The sequence below is a fragment of the Oncorhynchus tshawytscha genome, linkage group LG23 (assembly GCF_018296145.1).
Source record: "Oncorhynchus tshawytscha isolate Ot180627B linkage group LG23, Otsh_v2.0, whole genome shotgun sequence".
Classification (NCBI taxonomy): Eukaryota; Metazoa; Chordata; class Actinopteri; order Salmoniformes; family Salmonidae; genus Oncorhynchus; species Oncorhynchus tshawytscha.
This window is the reverse complement of record NC_056451.1, coordinates 26,493,899-26,514,958: the sequence shown is the minus strand read 5'-3', so window position 1 is coordinate 26,514,958 and position 21,060 is coordinate 26,493,899. Positions and strand designations below refer to the sequence as shown.

At 43.7% G+C, this 21,060-nt stretch overlaps 2 protein-coding genes across 10 annotated transcripts in view; one reads left to right on the top strand and one right to left on the bottom strand.

Annotated features, from left to right (window-relative positions):
- Positions 1–9,616: 9,616 nt before the first annotated feature.
- Positions 9,617–12,213, bottom strand: LOC112234878 (40S ribosomal protein S9). The gene is given in 6 exon segments (XM_024403191.2): positions 9,617–9,752; positions 9,755–9,849; positions 10,586–10,772; positions 11,108–11,230; positions 11,326–11,437; positions 12,077–12,213. Coding segments are annotated over 5 exon segments (582 nt in total). The 5' UTR covers positions 11,423–11,437; positions 12,077–12,213; the 3' UTR covers positions 9,617–9,672.
- Positions 12,214–13,358: 1,145 nt separating this feature from the next.
- Positions 13,359–21,060, top strand: part of LOC121840633 (RNA binding protein fox-1 homolog 1-like) — a 16,417-nt gene continuing 8,715 nt past the window's right edge. For 2 of the 9 annotated variants that reach the window (XM_042305051.1, XM_042305044.1), the window contains exons 1-2: positions 13,363–13,814; positions 18,291–18,527. In XM_042305051.1, coding sequence (XP_042160985.1) covers positions 13,728–13,814; positions 18,291–18,527 — 324 coding nt within the window. In that variant the 5' untranslated portion in view covers positions 13,363–13,727. Of the gene's footprint in view, positions 13,815–17,443; positions 17,534–18,290; positions 18,528–21,060 lie in introns of those variants that run through there. The other 7 variants (XM_042305047.1, XM_042305045.1, XM_042305050.1 and 4 more) reach the window with 7 other exon arrangements.

Sequence of the window (21,060 nt, the reverse complement as noted above, 5' to 3'; positions counted from 1 at the left end):
AGAACACAGACCCACTGTCTAACCTAAGGTTAGAGACAAAGCCTTTTTCTGTAGCGTCCTCCTCCAGGTCCACCTGACAGAGGGAGGAGACAGATAGAGGAGTGGAGATGGGAGGAATAGAGCGGAGGAAAGAGGAGTGCATCTTCAGTGACCCTGCAGTAAGCGGCAGATCTCCTACCTGTAGCTGGTAGTGGATGCTTTTCTGTTTGAGTTTGGTGGCCCGGTCTCCCTGGCAACCGTAGTCCCAGCCAGTGAACACCATCTTGCTGTAACTGCCGGCAGCACCTCTGCCTGTTGCCACAGCAATGCGAAGATCACTCCCCATGCTGTATAAGGGACCAATCAGAGTGGGGGGGTGTCAGTAAGTCATTAGGGTTAATGTCCAATCTATCCATTTTATTTCTATGCAGATGGAAGTGTAGGGCATTCCAGAAGGTACCGTGCGATGATGCAGATAAGACAGAAGACGGAGGTGAGGAGGTAGGCCAGGGGCAGGTTGTAGTGGAAGCCACTGCTCTCTGCCACGGTGTTATTATAGTAACCATAGAACATGTAGGAGTACTCCATGAAACCCTGGGAGAGGGAGATGGGTGGAGGGTGGGAAGTGGTGAGAGTGGAGCCTACTAGACTAGAAGCGTACCAGACTTGACACAAACCCACAAAATGACACAAACCCACAAGTAGACACAGACTGTACGTTATTTTTTTATTTCACCTTTATTAAAACAGGTAGGTCAGTTGAGAACAAGTTCTCATTTACAACTGCGACCTGGACAAGATAAAGTAAGGCAGTGCAACAAAACAACAAGTTACACAAACATACACAAAATAAAAATAGAAACATCTATGTACAGTGTGTGAAAATGTAGAGGAGTAGGGAGGTAGGTAATAAATAGGTCCTAGAGGCAAAAATAATTACAATTTAGCATTAATACTGGAGTGATAAATGTGCAGATGATGATGTGCAAGTAGAGATACTGGGGTGCAAAAGAGAAAGAGGGGTAAGTAATAATATGGGGATGAGGTAGTCGGTATGTTATTTACAGATTGGCTGTGTACAGGTACAGTGATCGGTAAGCTGCTCAGACAGCTGATGCTTAAAGTTACTGAGGGAGATGTTGTTCTGCCCCTGAACAGGCAGTTAACCCACTGTTCCTAGACCATCATTGAAAATAAGAATTTGTTCTTAATTTAACTGACTTGCCTTAGTTAAATCAAGGTAAAAATGGTTTAAAAAAATATATATATATATACACTGCTCAAAAAAATAAAGGGAACACTAAAATAACACATCCTAGATCTGAATGAATGAAATATTCTTATTAAATACTTTTTTTACATAGTTGAATGTGCTGACAACAAAATCACACAAATTATCAATGGAAATCAAATTTATCAACCCATGGAGGTCTGGATTTGGAGTCGCACTCAAAATTAAAGTGGAAAACCACACTAAAGGCTGATCCAACTTTGATGTAATGTCCTTAAAACAAGTCAAAATGAGGCTCAGTAGTGTGTGTGGCCTCCACGTGCCTGTATGACCTCCCTACAATGCCAGGGCATGCTCCTGATGAGGTGGCGGATGGTCTCCTGAGGGATCTCCTCCCAGACCTGGACTAAAGCATCCGCCAACTCCTGGACAGTCTGTGGTGCAACGTGGCGTTGGTGGATGGAGCGAGACATGATGTCCCAGATGTGCTCAATTGGATTCAGGTCTGGGGAACGGGCGGGCCAGTCCATAGCATCAATGCCTTCCTCTTGCAGGAACTGCTGACACACTCCAGCCACATGTCTAGCATTGTCTTGCATTAGGAGGAACCCAGGGCCAACCGCACCAGCATATGGTCTCACAAGGGGTCTGAGGATCTCATCTCGGTACCTAATGGCAGTCAGGCTACCTCTGGCAAGCACATGGAGGGCTGTGCGGCCCCCCAAAGAAATGCCACCCCACACCATGACTGACCCACCGCCAAACCGGTCATGCTGGAGGATGTTGCAGGCAGCAGAAACGTTCTCCACGACGTCTCCAGACTCTGTCACGTGCTCAGTGTGAACCTGCTTCCCTCTGTGAAGAGCACAGGGCGCTAGTGGCGAATTTTCCAATCTTGGTGTTCTCTGGCAAATGCCAAACGTCCTGCACGGTGTTGGGCTGCAAGCACAACCCCCACCTGTGGACGTCGGGCCCTCATGGAGTCTGTTTCTGACCGTTTGAGCAGACACATGCACATTTGTGGCCTGCTGGAGGTCAGTTTGCAGGGCTCTGGCAGTGCTCCTCCTTGCACAAAGGCGGAGGTAGCGGTCCTGCTGCTGGGTTGTTGCACTCCTACGGCCTCCTCCATGTCTCCTGATGTACTGGCCTGTCTCCTGGTAGCGCCTCCATGCTCTGGACACTATGCTGACAGACACAGCAAACCTTCTTGCCACAGCTCGCATTGATGTTCCATCCTGGATGAGCTGCACTACCTGAGCCACTTGTGTGGGTTGTAGACTCCGTCTCATGCTACCACTAGAGTGAAAGCACCGCCAGCATTCAAAAGTGACCAAAACATCAGCCAGGAAGCATAGGAACTGAGAAGTGGTCTGTGGTACCACCTGCAGAACCACTCCTTTATTGGAGCTGTCTTGCTAATTGCCTATAATTTCCACCTGTTGTCTATTCCATTTGCACAATAGCATGTGACATTTATTGTCAATCAGTGTTGCTTCCTAAGTGGACAGTTTGATTTCACAGAAGTGTGATTGACTTGGAGTTACATTGTGTTGTTTAAGTGTTCCCTTTATTTTTTTGAGCAGTATATATATATATATATAAGACTCCAGTTTCAGAGATTTTTGCAATTCATTCCAGTCATTGGACTTTTGCGAAATAGGAAGCCGATTCTAGATTTAATTTTGGATTGGAGATGCTTAATGTGAGTCTGGAAGGAGAGTTAACAGTCTAACCAGACACCTAGGTATTTGTAGTTGTCCACATATTCTAGGTCTGAACCGTCCAGAGTAGTGATGCTAGTCGGGAGCGAGGGTGTGGGCAGCAATCGGTTAAAGAGCATGTACTTAGCATTTAAAAGCAGTTGGAGGCCACGGAAGGAGTGTTGTATGGCATTGAAGCTCGTTTTGAGGTTTGTTAGCACAGCATCCAAAGAAGGGCCAGATGTATACAGAACAGTGTCGTCTGCGTAGAGGTGGAGCCGAGAATCACCAGCATACACAGGCAGAAAGACAGACAGACGTGCAGACAGACAGACAAGTGTGTGAAAGGCAAAGGCCACTTAAAACAGAGCTGCATGGTTTTGCATAATGAACTTCAGAGAGGTGTTGTTCTCTGCTGTATTCAGTATATCTATAACCAGTGGTACACAGGACTAGATTACACATGTTGTGTTTTCTCACCGTTCTAGAGAGTAAGTCTAGGAAGTACTGGTAAAACACCATCAGACCTTGAAGATTTGGATCATAGACCCTACACTCCTCTAGACCTGAGACACACACACACCACACATATTCTCAGCTGTTTGAAGATAAGCCAAGGTCACATTTGATCATGTTTCCCACCACAGCCTTGGCACCGAATACCTCAGTTCCATGATCTGCTACTTTGTTAGGGACTCTATTCTCAAACCCGTGAGAGAATACCAGTAACAACTGCTGCAATATTTGCAGTTTCAATCCCTAAATTCAATTAAAAGCCCATCCTCTTAAGGCAGATCTGTTGCTATGATACTGCTACAGGGAACAGTGAGAAGATATAGTTTTATATTGGAGATAGACAGAATAATGTTAATAGACTGGACTGGAATAGAGATGGTGAATGTCACTCCAATGCCATCACCCTTTAACCAATCATAGGCCTGGTTTGAAAATGCATCCTCCAGTGCTGGCCTTACCAGTGCTGTCCACTGTCATATTACTGGTGCATCTGAACACGATACTGGAGATGAGGACGAACCCAGCAATCAGCAAAAACAACAGGAAGTTGAGCACCACCAGGAAGCGCAGGAACATGAAGTAGGACTGGACACCACCACCAAAGTGTCCTGCAGAGACAGGGGTCACAGGGCTATGTTGTGAATGTGAAGGCAACATAATTAATGACAGTAGCCCTTGAATGTTATTCATATTTTTCAGAATTAATTAAAATTAAAATAACATAATGGCATGCAATGTCAGAATGTAATACATTTCAACTCCTACGTGACATGGTACAGGGGTCTTTGTTTTTTAAGCCCATTACCATGTGTATGAGGTGTGAATTTTAGTTTCAAAGGAGATTTGTTTAAGACTACCAAGAAACACTCTGTGTGACCCTGATTTAGCGCAATGCAGTAGAAATGTGTGGAACCGAGGCCTTTTAGATATTGCTGAAAGCCTCGGAAAAACGTAACCTATATGTGAGGTGATTGTGTATGCATTAACAAGTGCATATAGTTAAGTTCTGTATATGTCACATACAGAAGTTTACATACACCTTAGCCAAATACATTTAAACTTAGTTTTTCACAATTCCTGACATTTAATCCTAGTAAAAATTCCCTGTCTTAGGTCAGTTAGGATCACCACTCACCATTTTAAGAATGTGAAATGTCAGAATAATAGTAGAGAGAATGATTTTTCAGCTTTTATTTCTTTCATCACATTCCCAGTGGGTCAGAAGTTTACATACACTCAATTAGTATTTGTTAGCAATGCTTTTAAATTTGGTAACATTGCCTTTAAATTGTTTAACTTGGGTCAAACGTTTCGGATAGCCTTCCACAAGCTTCCCACAATAAGTTGGGTGAATTTTGGCCCATTCCTCCTGACAGAGCTGGTGTAACTGAGTCAGGTTTGTAGGCCTCCTTGCTCGCACACGATTTTTCAGTTCTGCCCACAAATTTTTTATGGGATTGAGGTCAGGGCTTTGTGATGGCCACTCCAATACCTTGACTTTGTTGTCCATAAGCCATTTTGCCACAACTTTGGATGTATGCTTGGGGTCATTGTACATTTGGAAGACCCGTTTGCGACCAAGCTTTAACTTCCTGACTGATGTCTTGAGATGTTGCTTCAATATATCCACATCATTTTCCTACCTCATAATGCCATCTATTTTGTGAAGTGCACCAGTCCCTCCTGCAGCAAAGCACCCCCAAAACATGATGCTGCCACCCCCGTGCTTCACGGTTTGGATGGTGTTCTTCAGCGTGCAAGCCTCCCACTTTTTCCTCCAAACATAACAATGGTCATTATGGCCAAACAGTTCTATTTTTGTTTCATCAGACCAGAGGACATTTCTCCAAAAAATGTCCTCCCATGTGCAGTTGCTAATGGTAGACTGGCTTTTTTATGGCGGTTTTGGAGCAGTGGCTTCTTTCTTGCTGAGCAGCCTTTCAGGTTATGTCGATATGACTCGATTTACTGTGGATATAGATACTTTTGTACCTGTTTCCTCCAGCATCTTCACAAGGTCCTTTGCTGTTGTTCTGGGATTGATTTCCACTTTTCGCACCAAAGTATGTTCATCTCTAGGAGACAGAACGCGTCTCATTCCTATGCGGTATGATGGCTGCGTGGTCCCATGGTGTTTATACTTGGGGACTATTGTTTGTACAGGTGAACGTGGTACCTTCAGGCGTTTGGAAATTTCTCCCAAGGATGAACCAGACAATTTTTTTTCTGGGGTCTTGGCTGATTTCTTTTGGTTTTCACATGATGTCAAGCAAAGAGGCACTGAGTTTGAAGGTAGGCCTTGAAATACATCCACAGGTACACCATCAATTGACTCAAATATTGTCAATTAGCCTATCAGAAGCTTCTAAAGCCATGACATCATTTTCTGGAATTTTCCAAGCTGTTTAAAGGCACAGTCAACTTAGTGTATGTAAACTTCTGACCCACTGGAATTCTGATACAGTATGTTATAAATGAAATAATCTGTCTATAAACAATTGTTGGAAAAATGACTTGCACAAAGTAGATGTCCTAACCGACTTGCCAAAACTATAGTTTGTTAACAAGAAAATTATGGAGTGGTTGAAAAACTAGTTTTAATGACCCCAACCTAAGTGTATGTAAACTTCCGACTTCAACTGTATATCATTTGTACATTTTGAATAATGTCTCTTAGGGCTGGGAATTGCCAGGGACCTCACGATAAGATATTATATCAATACTTTGGCGCTGATACAATATGTATTGCGATTCGATAATGTGATTTTATGCGATTCGATGTTCCAAACATACTTCTCACCATATGTCTGCTACAAAGGGACAGCCATTGAGAACACCAGTTGTAATCAGTCATGGAAGTAAGTGCTGAAAACAAATAGTCTCCGGATTTAAAAAGAAGATGGAGAACAAGTTATGAAGAAAAAATACTGGAGTTGTGTTGCAGATACAGCCAACCAGTGCAAAAAAATAATTGCGATATTGTCAAAACGATACAACATATTGTCAAAAATAATATCTCGGTATGTAACCGCATGGATTTCTTCCCCCCCATCACTAATGTCTCACCGCCAGCTGCTCTTGATGATGATCCATGTTCCAAGCACTGTCACAAGCGAGTGGAGGGCATGGACCTGGCAGGTTGCTATGGTGATCGAGAGGCCCAAGAGCAACGCTGCCCCCTGCTTCAGTGGAGGACCTACAGCAACAATAACACCCACACACATTTCACTTACAATGAACCTTCAGAGCAGAACAGATAGGCCTATTATACATCATGAAGCACGCAGATGATCTTCCCTGAGACGGTTTCTAACAGTTTGTGCAGAAAGTCTAAGGTTTGCAACAAACAAAAAAGTTTAATGAGCTGGTCTCAGACAATCCCGCAGGTGAGGTCCTGGGCTGGCCTGGCAACATGTGGTCTGCGGTTGTGAGTTCTGTTGGACATACTGCCAAATTCTCTAAATCTATGTTGGAGGCATCTTATGGTAGAGAAATGAACATTCAATTCTCCAGCAAAAGCTCAATTGAACATTTCTGCAGTCAGCATGCCAGTTGTGTAACAGTATAACTTTAGACCGGCCCCTCGCCCATACCCGGGCGCAAACCAGGGACCCTCTGCACACATCAACAGCAGTCACCCACGAAGCATCGTTACCCATCGCTCCACAAAAGCCGCGGCTCTTGCAGAGCAAGGGGAACCACTACTTCAAGGTCTCAGAGCAAGTGACGTCACCGAATGAAACGCTATTTAGCGCGCACCGCTAACTATGCTAGCCGTTTCACATCCGTTACAGTTGCACACTCCCTCAAGACTTGAGGTATCTGTGGCATTGTGATGTGTGAGAAATATTTAGTGGCCTTTTATTGTCCCCAGCAAAAGGTGCACCTGTGTTACGATAAAGTTGTTCAATTAGCTTCTTGATATGCCACAACTGTCAGATGGATGTATTTTCTTGGTAAAGGAGAAATGCTCACTAACGGATATAAACAACTGTGTGCACAAAATTTGATAGAAAAGCATTTTGGAACATTTCTGGGATCTTTTATTTCAGCTCATGAAACACGGGACCAACACTTTACATATTGATTTATATTTTTGTTCAGTGTATACTGTATCATTGGGTACGACAGTTGAACAAAGCTTATGAGAAATTAAGTAATATTCCTCAAGAATCAATGGGTTCTCTATATTAATGTAAAATTCCAAACCATTTCAAGCAGAATGATTGATTCTTTTTTAAAGACTGGGCAGTGTCATTTATGGACTGGGCAGTGTATGTGGGCGGGGTTTTGGTTGTGATTGACACGTTGTTGCGGTAGTTGGAAGTGGGATTTACCAAATCATCACTGTGCTTGAATATTTGTTCCAGGGATTGTTAACTATATTGAATGTCGGCCTGATTTTAAACGTGAGCACGTTTACTCTAGAAGTTTAGCTACATCCTTTGAACAGAGATGCACACCCTAACATGTCTAAAAAAATGTTAACACATGCTTGTCACCAGTAGCGTTGAAAGGTTGCAAGTTCAAATCCCCGAGCTGACAAGGTACAAATCTGTTCTGCCCCTGAACAAGGCAGTTAACCCACTGTTCCTAGGAGTCATTGAAAATAAGAATTTGTTCTTAACTGACTTGCCTAGTTAAAGGTAAAAACAATAATTGGTTAACTAGCAGGTGGGTAGGAGCTGTGCAGTGTCTTGTTGGTTCCAGACTTGGTGCATCAGTTCTCCATGTTATCAGAACTGTCTTGGGTGGCTGGAGTCTTAATTTTTAGGGCCTTCTGACACCGCCTGGGTTAGATGTCCTGGATGGCAGGGAGCTCAGCCCAAGCTATGTACTGGGCCATAAGCACTACTCTTTAGCGCCTTGCGGTTGGATGCTGAGCAGTTCCCAAGTGGTGATGCAGCCAATCAAGATGCTCTCAATGGTGCAGCTGTATGACTGAGGTTCTGAGGGCCCATGCCAAATCTCTTCAACCTGAAGAGGTGTTCTGCCCTTTTCAACCTGTGTGTAGACACCAAGGAACTTGAAGCTCTCGACCTGCTCCACAACAATGTGCACGGGGGAATGCTCGGCCCTCCATTTCCTGTAGTCCACGATCAGCTCCTTTGTCTTGCTGAGGTTGTCCCGGCACCACTGCCAGATCTGACCTCCCTGTAGGCTCTCTCAAGAATAAGCAAATAGCACAGGGTAAGTGCTTTGTCTGCCATAACTCTCCAATAGGATTGTGGATTCATGGGGAAGAACTGTAGGTGAAATGCATGTTTTATCATACAGCCTAGTTAGATTGATGATTCATAAATTTGACACTTGAAATTTAGGCCAATCTGCAGTTAAAATGATAAAGCAGGCATCCCTCCTTTATGGGGCTTGAGAAATGTACTCATTCAGACGGCTATGGATGCGAGGAACAAATATCCATAATATGAAATGTTTAACATTGGTTACAATGGCATAAAACAAGCTCATGTTGGATCCTGATGGGAAATATACACTGAACACAATGGGCCTCATGGTATCTGTGCATTCAAATTGCCATGTATAAAATGCAATTAGTTTTTCCATAGTTCATGCTTGCCCATACCGTAATCCCACCACAATCATGGGGCACTGCTCACAACTTGGCGTCATGTGGGCAAGTGGTTTGCTGATGTCATCTGCCAGGTAGTTGAAACCGGGATTCATCCATGAAGAGCACACTTCTCTAGCATTCCAGTGGCCATTTGCCCACCGAGGTCAGTTACAGCGTAGAACTGCAGTCAGTCCAACACTAACCACTAGGCTACCCTGCCGCCCCAATAGCTAGATGATCTGCATTCACCCTTTTTGCCCTCTTGACTTGTCACCATTCATCCAATTGCCTAGTCACTTACCACCTACTTACATTCCTTAACCCCATACAACCTGGTACCATGTCTCTAGTCAAGTTATGGTTGGTCAGTGTTACTTTTCATTTATTTCCCTCCACTGTTGGGAACAGCCCATAAGCAAGCAGTTCAGTTCGTCTACTCTACACCTGTTTAGTCACTCCCATAGCAAACTCCGAGCAAGTCAGAATTACATTATCCCTATAAATGTCCAGCAATCACATCTATAACCCTAATGTAGCCATTACATGAAGTCAACCATTGTGCAGAGACCTTACCTAACTTAGTTTCCACCACATATCAAGTAAAAATGATCACTTAAATTTGTGGTCAAATGTTTTTATTATTGAAAAACAGGAAGTGTCAGTCAGCCTCCATTTTAATCCTCCTCTTCCTCATCAGCTCCCCCAGCACCACCCTGGCCCTTCTTGGCATTCTTTCTCTTGACACGGCCGGGCGTCCGCCACCGTATGGTGAACGCAGGGAGAAGTCAATGTGCTTCTGGCTGTCCAGGCGCACCACGAAGGAGGGGATGTTGACCACCTGCTTGCGCACACTGGAGAGAGAAAAGACCTCAATGAGTGATTTGTTCCTCCCCACTTAATATCATAGACAAATAACCATCTACGTGGGAATAGTTTGGCATCAATGACAGGCCTCATTCACGAGGAATTCTTGACACCACAGGAAGTCTGAATATTAATTGTAATCATCGGCCTGACTGATGAGGTAAAGTACTAACCAAACTAAATTGAAGACCATGCAATCGCCTTACAAGTCAAACACACTTGACAGTTTGCCGTGACCATTGGTCCACATCTGCTTGAGGTGCAATCCTCCATACATTACCTGTCAGCAAATAAGACAGTAGCAGTCTGCCTCTCGCTTTGCTCTGGGCAGTCTTATAGACAAGGTATACAGTCTGTTACTGCATTGACCTTGCTGAAACTGGTTTGCCTACTCTTGATGGGCAGGATTGGCCCTGGGCAGTCATTGACAAGGTATACGGTTTGTTACCGAATTGACCTTGCTGAAATGTTAAACCATACTCAGGGATGAGCTATCGTTTGTGAGGCCCTCTAAGGATTGAGAAAGTAACTCGTGAGTTGTGCAGTTTCACCTCAGTTACCTGAAGTGTTAATATAGGCAAGATAATTTTAGAAATGTACATGTTACAAATGGTTTAACAACCACTCAAGTTACTCAGAGCATATTTAAAATAACAGACCAATGTAACGATCTACCGACTTGTCCTTTCTAGCATGGCCATCTAGTGAACATCAACAGCTTACCGGATATGCCTCTGGCGGATGAGAACACGGGCATGGTGGATGCTCTTAGCAAGGCCCAACTTGAAGACCTGCGTCTGGAGCCTCCTCTCCAAGAAGTCCTCCACCTTCAGGCCCAGGATGTAATCGAGCTTCATCTTGCCCTCATCCAGCACACCGATCCTCACCAGACGCCTGAGCAGGGCATTACCTAGGAGACAGGATGCAGCAATTCAGTCACTGATCACAAAGTAGGGCCCGTTAATCTGGCCCTAATCAGGGACTGATTGAGACCTGGAACCCCAGGTGGGTGCAATTAATTCAGGTAGAACCAGCAGTAATCTGGACCTCTTAGGGTAAAATCTGAATACTCCTGATTTAAGGCATCTGGAAATCTGACTGACGGCCTCATTCACGAGGAATTCTTGACACCACAGACAATCTGAATATCGAATATTTAAATCATTGGCCGATCTCACTAGCTAACAGCTCAAAGGACTTCTACAGGCAAAATATAGTTCAGAGAACAATCTAGCTGTGGTGTACCTTCAAAAAGACGCTTGGGGTCCTTCTCATCCAGAGTGAGCAGCTCTCTGGCAGCCTTGCGGATCTTGGCCAGGGTGAACTTCACCCTCCACACCTCACGCTTGTTTCTCAGACCATACTCCCCTGAGAGATTAAAGTTTATTTACTGAAAAAAATGACACGGTATTTAGAGAACAGCAGATTCAATATAAACCAAAACCTGCTATTTGCACACATACCGATAAGTTTAAGCTCCTGGTCAAGACGAGACTTCTCGAAGGGGCGGCGGGGGGTGACGTATGTCTTGCGACAAACCCAACTCCTGGCAACGGGCATGGTGGATCAAAGTGCCTGAGGAATATAAGAATTGATATGGCTGTTCAGTTCCAACATTGCGATTACACAAGTGATTATACTGAATTTCAACCCATGTTAATTATTCTGCAGACCATCTTAAGTCATACACCCATTAATACTTAACATGTTTAATAAGGCAGTTACGCTATTATCAAAATATAAGTACATTTAATTGTATGGATCAGGGACGGTTCACTGACAGGCTCCGATAGTGGTACTCCGTAATTTGGCTGGCGAAACCAAGTGGGAACGTGTTAGCCATTTAAGTAGCGTCAAATAACATTTATATTATGGAATTGGTTTCTCAACCTACACAACTTCAAATTGTAAATGTAGTTTGATAAAGTGTAAAGCTTTTAAGATGCAGAGATAACTACAGCACAGTAACGTCAGGCCTCACCGGTGCTAGCTCACTCTTACTAGCTAGCTAACGTTAGCGTGCTAACCACGTTGTACAGTGCGTGGACGACTGACATGACCGAATAAGGCAGAAGTTAAGCCAAAAATATACACAAGATATTGGTCGGTGTAACCGAACTGCACAACTAAACGTATAAATACATTACTTCTCAATATTGCGACCCTACTTCTATGGAAAAACAAGACAGACTAAAGAGCATAATAAGTTATTACCTGTCTCCCACAGGCCAGTACGATAAAGAGGAAGTCAAATTGGATCTCTCCATTATTTATATGGATCCCGCGAACTACATTTCCCAAAAATATGTGACGACGCCACTTCAAAGCAGCAGTTGGTGGAATACCTCCACCTGTTGTTCAACTTTACAACTACAGCTTTGTTCGTCAAACTAAAACCGTTTCTGTTTACTTGCTGAACAAGAACAACTAACTTTACAAACAACTATCTAGTCTAGTGTACTACACGGAATGAACGTTGAATCACCTAGGTATGCAATGTATTATTTTGTGAGCTGTTGTGTACGCCTCTGTTTGGTTATTGAACATTGTTTAGAAAATATCTTTTAAAAAAACGTGTAACGTTATGTGTATTAGCCCGGGATCCTATGTAGGGGCTGTGTGTGTGTGTATGTGTGTATGTGTGTGTGTGTGTGTGTGTGTGTGTGTGTGTGTGTGTGTGTGTGTGTGTGTGTGTGTGTGTGTGTGTGTGTGTGTGTGTGTGTGTGTGTGTGTGTGTGTGTGTGTATGTGTGTGTGTGTGTGTGTGTGTGTGTGTGTGTGTGTGTGTGTGTGTAAGAGACCCAGCTGTCACAAATCTCTGACAGCCACCACTGTCAGTGCTACTGGGAGACAGAGAGCAGAGATGTACACACAACAAATGGACCAGTCTGAGTGTGTTGATTCATTCATTTTTTTTGTAAGGGTAGCTAATGCTTTTAGAAAAGTGATAGCCTACTAACCACCACACCCACTCAAACGACATGTTGCATGTGCACTCACAACAGAAGAGCGTGCATATGGTACCTAGTAGTAGGCTAATTGACAGATTGAGAGAGAGGGGGTGGAGGTGGCAGAGAGAGAGAGAGAGAGGGGTGGAGGTGGCAGAGAGAGAGAGAGAGAGAGAGGGGGGTGGAGGTGGCAGAGAGAGAGAGAGAGAGGGGGTGGAGGTGGCAGAGAGAGAGAGAGAGGGGGGGGTGGAGGTGGCAGAGAGAGAGAGAGAGAGGGGGTGGAGGTGGCAGAGAGAGAGAGAGAGAGGGGGGTGGAGGTGGCAGAGAGAGAGAGAGAGGGGGGTGGAGGTGGCAGAGAGAGAGAGAGAGGGGGGGAGGAGGTGGCAGAGAGAGAGAGAGAGAGGGGGTGGAGGTGGCAGAGAGAGAGAGAGAGAGAGGGGGGGTGGAGGTGGCAGAGAGAGAGAGAGAGAGGGGGTGGAGGTGGCAGAGAGAGAGGGGGACTATTTATAACACCCTGAAACGGGACCCTTTACATGTGTTTCTGTCTGTCAGGCCGACCAACTGACAGGCTGACAGACACACAGCAGTGTTCTTTCTAACTTCTCTGCCACTTCCTGTCTTCCTATCTAGACAGGCTGACTGTTTCTTAGTTCAGGGAGTTTGTTTTAATTGTTTTAAGCTGAGAGGTTGACTGTTGACAGTTATCCTTCTGACTTTACAGCTCTTCCTCTCATTCACTTGGACCTTCTGTGTTTTCATCACTTGGATTCTACACTCTCTTCTTAGATTTTCCTACCTTGTTTTTTTTTTTTTCATCTCCTCTGAGCATACCATCCTCTCCCTTTCCCCCTTCACCCTCTCTTGTCCTCCCATCTCCCCACCGTTCCCTCTGTCCTGGTGGTTTTCGGGCTATGCACCATGCTCTCTTCTCCTACAATGATTCTTCAGCCTTACGGACTGCCCGTCTATCCCCAGGGTGCCCAATGTTACCCCAGCCTAGTACAGGTAATCTACCTCTGTCTCTGTCTCTCAATCCCTCTGTTTGCCTTTTCCTTCTCTCTCCTGGTTCCTACCATGTTTTAGGCCGGGTGTGTAGCATTGGATGTCTTTCTTGGTACTCTGTCAGTAGACCCAGAGCCACATACAGAGATGGGCAAACTATTCTGCATAGCTGTTGGTGTGAACATGGGCCCCCATTGAATTCTGTATACATGGCTCTCATCTCAAGCGTCATTGAGATAGTTTGGTTTTGAGTCACTGGATATGCTGAATCACTGGCCCGGGGAATGACATGTCATCATGACACAAACAACAGGTTGGAGGGCCTGTTTGTGAAATGGAAAGGGACATTCAGATTAAATCTATTCAGGCCCAGTATTACACATTATAAATGATACAGTTTGTGTTTGTCATGATGATGATAGCAAAGTGGTTTATTGAACTAGATTTCAAAATAATCCAAATGATGATGTTTAGTTCAGAGTAGTTCACAGCTTAATGGTGTGGTTGTTCACAGCAACTGGTTGCCAGTGTAGATTTGTGTCATGAGATTGCAAACAGCTGCATCTAGGCCTAAATACTGTTGATAGGGTCAAACCCATTTGTTTTAATTGCAATGACACACTGGCAGTTATATTTAATCTGCAGGTCTCAGTGGTGCCAGCAGAGGTGTGTGTGTGTGTGTGTGTGTGTTTGACAGAGTCCCTGACAACCCGTTGGTGAATGCCAGCACAGATATGATGTGTGTCTGGAATCTGTCTTCCTTGTCTCTCTGTGTCACAGCCCCTGTATTTTTAGCCTGTTCCTTGAAAAGTAGATTAACACAGAGAGAGAAGGCTCCCCTGTCACGCAGATAAGGGGGACACTGATATCCTGATAGTGTGTAGCCTAAGTAGGGGGATGAGGACCAGTGTACTGTGCTATGATCAGAACATACCAGCGGAGTACATATTCTTTATCCCTTTACACTTGTGTGTATAAGTAGTAGTTGTGGAATTGTTAGTTAGATTACTCGTTGGTTATTACTGCATTGTCGGAACTAGAAGCACAAGCATTTCGCTACACTCGCATTAACATCTGCGAACCATGTGTATGTGACAAATAAATTTGATTTGGTTTGAGTAAAATGTCTGACGATCTGTGTTTATGATCATATTACCTGTTCCATATTACTGTACTGTATGTAATATACACTAAGTGTACAAATCAAGAACACCTTCCTAATATTGAGTTGCACCCCCTTTTGCCCTCAGAACAGCCTCAATTTGTCAGGGCATGGACTCTACAAGGTGTCAAAAGCGTTCCACAGGGATGTTGGCCCATGTTGTCTCCAGTGCTTCCCACAGTTGTGCCAAATTGGCTGGATGTGGGTGGTCGACCATTTGGGTGGTCGACCATTTGGGTGGTCGACCATTTGGGTGGTCGACCATTCTTGATACACATGGGAAACTGTTGAGCATGAAATCCAGCATTGTTGCGGTTCTTGACCCACTCAAACCTGTGCACCTGGCACCTACTACCATACTCCGTTATTAAATATTTTGTCTTGCCCATTCTCCCTCTGAATGGCACACTGACACAATCCATGTCTCAGTTGTCCCAAGGCTTACAAATCCTTCTTTATCCTGTCTTCTTCCCTTCATTTACACTGACTTAAGTGGTTTTAACAGGTGACATCAATAAGGTAGCATAGCTTTCGCCTGGATTCACCTGGTCAGTCTGTGTCATGGAAAGATGTTTTGTACACTCAGTGTAAACATACTGAATAGAGTAGACCATAGGGTGTGTGAGTGTTTTTGTCTGTGCGTTTGTATCCCCTGCTTTATGAGCTCTCTTAAAGGGCACATCAGCAGTTTCCTGTCATCTTCGGAGTGTAAATCCTCCAGCAGCTGTCCCAGCAACCACCTGTCTCAGAGCCGGTGACCTTTGCCCCTGAGTCCTGACAGCTGAATAGGGGGAGGAAGGACAGAGGGGAACAAATGGCAATCAAAAAAAGACTGCAAGGAATAAAGTTGAGACACATGGAGAGATACTGTGTATAATGTTTGTTTGCTGACAATGTAATACTGTACTGGGAGTGGAAGACAAAGAGAGAGAGAGAGTGTGTGAAGGTGGCCAGTGCTAATATCAAATAGATTCTATTATCTCCCCCTGTCAGACACTCTCCATGTATGGTGTGAGCTTGGGAAGGTCAGATATTGGGGGGTGAGGTGGGGCGGGGGACACAATACAGGCATGTGTGTCGGTGTTGACATGTCCTCTAACATGGCCCAGTTACTGTGTGTACTGATTGCCAGGATCTGCCATGTGATGGCTAAAAGGACAGTTTCTGAATTATTATGCGTCAACCCTGGAATAAACCCAGATATACAACACACATGCCTTCCAATATTAGCAGACAGGATGCAGAGTAGTACATGTAAAAGCATGTTATCTTTAAAGGTTTTACTATGATTTTTTATATAGTTGTTGTTTTGGCCCATTTGAAAGCACTATATGTAAGATGATGTGCTAAATGACTAACCTTGTAAATGATATGCCTGTAAATCTATTCTAGAGACCTAATACATTCTAGATGGTATCAGTCTCACTCCTGACCATCTCCCAGTGTAATTTCTAAAGTAAGACTTCAGAGGTATAGGAGGAACACCTGTGTGGTCTGTCAAGAGAAATCCTGTACTTTGTACTGAAACCCCTGATGTTTGATAGGAAGAATCTGAGACCTACACAGACGAGGTGTTCCTTTTCCACTCCTAGTGAATTAAGATAGTATATCTTATATTTAACATTACATTTACATGTTAGTCATTTAGCAGATGCTCTTATCCAGAGTGACTTAGTGAGTTCATTCATCTTAAGATAGCAAGTTGGGACAAACACACATCACAGTTATAGCAACTACGTTGTTCCTCAATAAATGAAGTTATCAGCAAAGTCAGTGCTAGTAGGAAAAGACAAGTGCGAGTGTTAGTTCATGTCTTAGTATAGTGAGACCTTTGATGCTGCGGTTTTACCTGTAGTAGCCACACTGTCTTCTTAGACCTATGAGAATGTAGGACACTCTCCCTGCGTTACGTATCAGAATCAGCTGATCATACAAGGTTTAATGATCAGATCAGCTTTCATACCTTCCCCCCACTTCGCCCTCTTCAATTTCACCATCAGTCCTATCTCACCCATTCAATGAGTGCAACAGCTGATGGACAGATAGAGAGAGAGGGGGGAGGAGGAGGAGAAGAGGTTGGAGAGAACAACATGAATCTGTATTAAATTACAGCCAGTCTGATATATAGGCCTTGACACTTACTATGTTTACAACTGTAAAGGACAACATAAAAATCTTCTAATGGCTCTGCCAATCTTCTGGTTGACCGCTGGTCAGTTTCAGAGTAGAGATATAAGGGTTTATTACTGTGTTTTAATGTGAAAGATATAAAACTACCCAAATATTTCCTGCCTGCTTTTGTCTCTTCAAAGAGTCTGGTCAAAAAAGAAGATATTGGAATGATATGAATATTTACAAGGCATAGGAATATTAAAAGTGATTGACAGGTACAAATGACCACAGCTGGCATAGCCCCCCCAGCTCCACCTCCCCCCAGCACTCCTGTCATGTGATTGGTGGTTAAGTAGAATTTATGGTGTAGTGGGCGGGTGGAAGCCGGCATTAAAACATGTGGCAGTTGTTGGACAATGTATCAGAGAATCAGATGTGCAGTGACGGGGTAAGACAAGCATCTATTCTCCTGTTGTGTCTGTGTCACCACGATCATTTTTCATTGTGTGAGAATTGGTCACGTCACTGTGTGAACTCTGCTTTCTTGTTGTTTATTTTGGTACATTGAAGAATCAATGGATTGGAATGGATTTGGTACATTGATTAGATGATTATGATGATGTTGAAGGTATTAGTCTGGGATCAGTTTTGTGCTGAGTTGATTTTTCATTACAATTAAGTTGGCATAAGTGGTAAACTATTGGATATTTGCCAGATACTCTTTTCCAAAGGATGCTGAATCCTGAATGAATACTCAAAAGGAATAGTATACGTATCATAGTGAGCTGTACTGTAGGTATGAGTCTGCTGTGTGGATCTTTCTTAAGGTCCTCTAGTTTTGTACCAGCTGTGCAAATCTAAACTGCCCAGCACCACTCAACCATAAGACATTTCCCAGGTGATATTTTAGACTCAACGACTCTTATGAAGAGTCTTTGACTTTTATTACTTTTATGAAGCCAGAGGTCTTTGTGCTTACATTAGAGATGATTCTATGGGCAGTATGCTGTGAATCGAAAAGGTATATTTTTAATGTAATTCATGAATAATCTGGTGATAGTAATTGATTATTTTGTTTCTTATAACAAGTGTCAACCACTATTACAATTTCAATATGGTTTATCCTACAGCTAGGTTGGATAGATACTATGACAATGTTATTTTGATTGATTATTGACTGATTCTCTTCTCTCATTCAATCCCAGGGAGGCCCTGGGCAGGAGGCCTGCCCCGGCAGTGGTGACCCCACCCTCCCACAGGTCTATGCCCAGCCTCCCTCATTCCCTCCACCAGGACAAGCTCCTCCCATACCTGCAGGCAGACTTCCTCCTCTAGACTATAGTTCCGCCCACCCCAACTCAGAGTACCAGGAGCATCACCAGCTCAGAGTCTATCAGGGCCCGCAACACGAAGGGGCTGACACTCTGGCAGCCATTAGCACGGTAAGAACAACATGATAGCCTGGAGGTGTGGGACTATAGAAGTAGTGTCCAGGAAAGATAGAGAGACAGAGATACTTTGTAATCAAGATATGTAGCTACTGTATGTGTATATGGGGGAATCACGTGTTGTTTGTAACATATTTCTAGGAGGGGATTTTATTCTAATCAACAACAACATGTCATACAAAGTTTGAGGAAATTCTTTGTCAGTACAATAGAACACACACACACACAGAGGACCCTGCTACTTCTATGTTTAGCTCCCCAACTCCACTCCTGTGCCCATGTAGGGGAATCTCCTCTGGCACCCAGCAGAGCAGATAGGGGCAGCTGAGAGGAGATTCATTTTTGAAAGTGAATCCCCCCCATCTCTCTCTCTCTCTTTCCCTCTCCCATTTATCTGGAAATAGAGCAGGTAACCCCAAAGCCGTTAACATGCAGTATGTCTGTGTAAGATCATGCACTGGGTTACTGGTAGGGGGTCGGGGTAAAGAACGTTGAGAAAGGAGAAGTTAAAAACACAGGAGAATGGAACAACACAGTATGTAAATGTAGGATTATAATTTAAATGTATTTTGGTATATTGTATGGCATATGTTATTAGGTAAGTTATCAAGGTTCAATATTTCCTACTATTTATTTTCATATAGCCTTTAGCACAAAATGACATGTATTTGATGGGATCTTATGTAATTTCATTAGGAACAAGGCCTAGTTTCTGAATTTATAATGAGGAAAACATGAACATGTATGTTTATGTCCAGTGTCCTGGTAGGCTTTATATACTGTAGGTTATTAGTCTAGACAAAGACAGAGGTGAATGGTGAATCAAGGTCAATGCATTGTGACTGTGAAGTCCTTTTCCCTGCCTCAGCAGCTCTTTCTGATGTCATAACTGACTTTTATGGCCACATTTATATATTCCATCACTAGAGCCCCTGACTTACAAGGTCCGTCCTGATTTTCGGGAAAGTTGAGACGCCGCCACACATCATGGAGGTGGGGTCAACGGGGAGGCCGAACGGGTGACCCCCCGAAATATCGGCCAGGTTCAGAAATCAATTTTGCATCGTGACATGACACCAACATCCAACCCAACCCACCCACCCCTTTCTTCCACTCCCCCTCCCCTCTCTTCACTGTTCCACTTCCCATGTTTCTGGTGTGTGTGTGTGTGTGTGTGTGTGTGTGTGTGTGTGTGTGTGAGGATGATGAGGAGGTGGTGTTTGTGTGAACCATGCTGCCATGGGAAGCCAGTATATAACAACACAGCAGTAGCCTGTATGTACTGTATGTGTTTGTGTGAAGCTGTCTCGCTCTCTCTCTCTCTCTGTGTGAATGTGTCTCTCTATCCCTCTCCCTCTGTTTCTACCCCACTTATTAATACATGCCCCCTCAGAATCTTGAGTAATGATCTTTAACCTTTGGCAGAAAAAAGCAGCACCGTGACCCCAAACTGACATTTAGAACATTCAACTTTGACCCTGCCCGGCACTATGCCTCCCAGCTCCCACTCCTCACCCCAACCCAAGCTTTTTGCGCAAGTTCCTGCCTTGTTCACTTTATCTTTTTGTTTAATTGATTATTTATCGTTGCTCTGAGGACATTGTGCACATCTCTTTCTATCAGCCTTCCTATATTATAATGCTAATAATATCTGTTTTCATTTCTGCATATTAGGACCTGTATTTTGATTTGCATTAATATGTATCTGACTTCTTTCAAGCCTGCATTCACCTTGATTTTCAATTTAAAGATATTTTTCACTTTTGCTATTTTTTTCTTTGCCATTTTATTCTTCCTTTCACATTGCACTCTGCTCCCTCTCTCCTATCTCCCCCACTGCTATCTCCCCCACTGCTATCTCCCCCACTCCTATCTCCCCCACTGCTCTCGCTCACTCATTTTTTGTGTAATATTTTTTTCATCTTAATCTTCTTGTTTGGACTCATATAATCCCTTGGTTTTTGGAGGACCAACAGACAGACACTGGCATCGTGGTGCATTTTGGGATAGTGGATGTTTTGGTTTTGAAGCACATTACTATATCCTGTATGGTTTTGCATGAGGGCATTTTAATGAGATTATATTATGAAAATGTATTCCTGCAGGCTTACTGTTTATGTGTCTATATAATCTATGTCACCTGAACTACAAGGTTATTATGAATTTCTAAGTATAATTCATCACAATTATGTTCAGTATGATATTGTATTTAGTTACAGTTCCTCCAAAGTATTTCTGTTGGGGAAGCTGTTACTTTCGGTATTGGCTGGTTTTTATAACTGAATCAACATGACTATGTAGCCTAATATTTTGTTAGTGTACAGCAGAGGAGGCTGGTAGCAGGAGCTATAAGAGGATGGGCTCAATTGGCAACATGTCCTTAGTTTTCTCTGTAATCTCCCCCCTTCTTTCTCTGCCTTTCCCTTGAAACCTTTTTTATATCCTTCTCCTGCTCTCTGTCCTTCTATCCTCCTCCTCTCCTCATCCTTTCCTTCTTCTCCTGCTCTCTGTCCTTCTATCCTCCTCC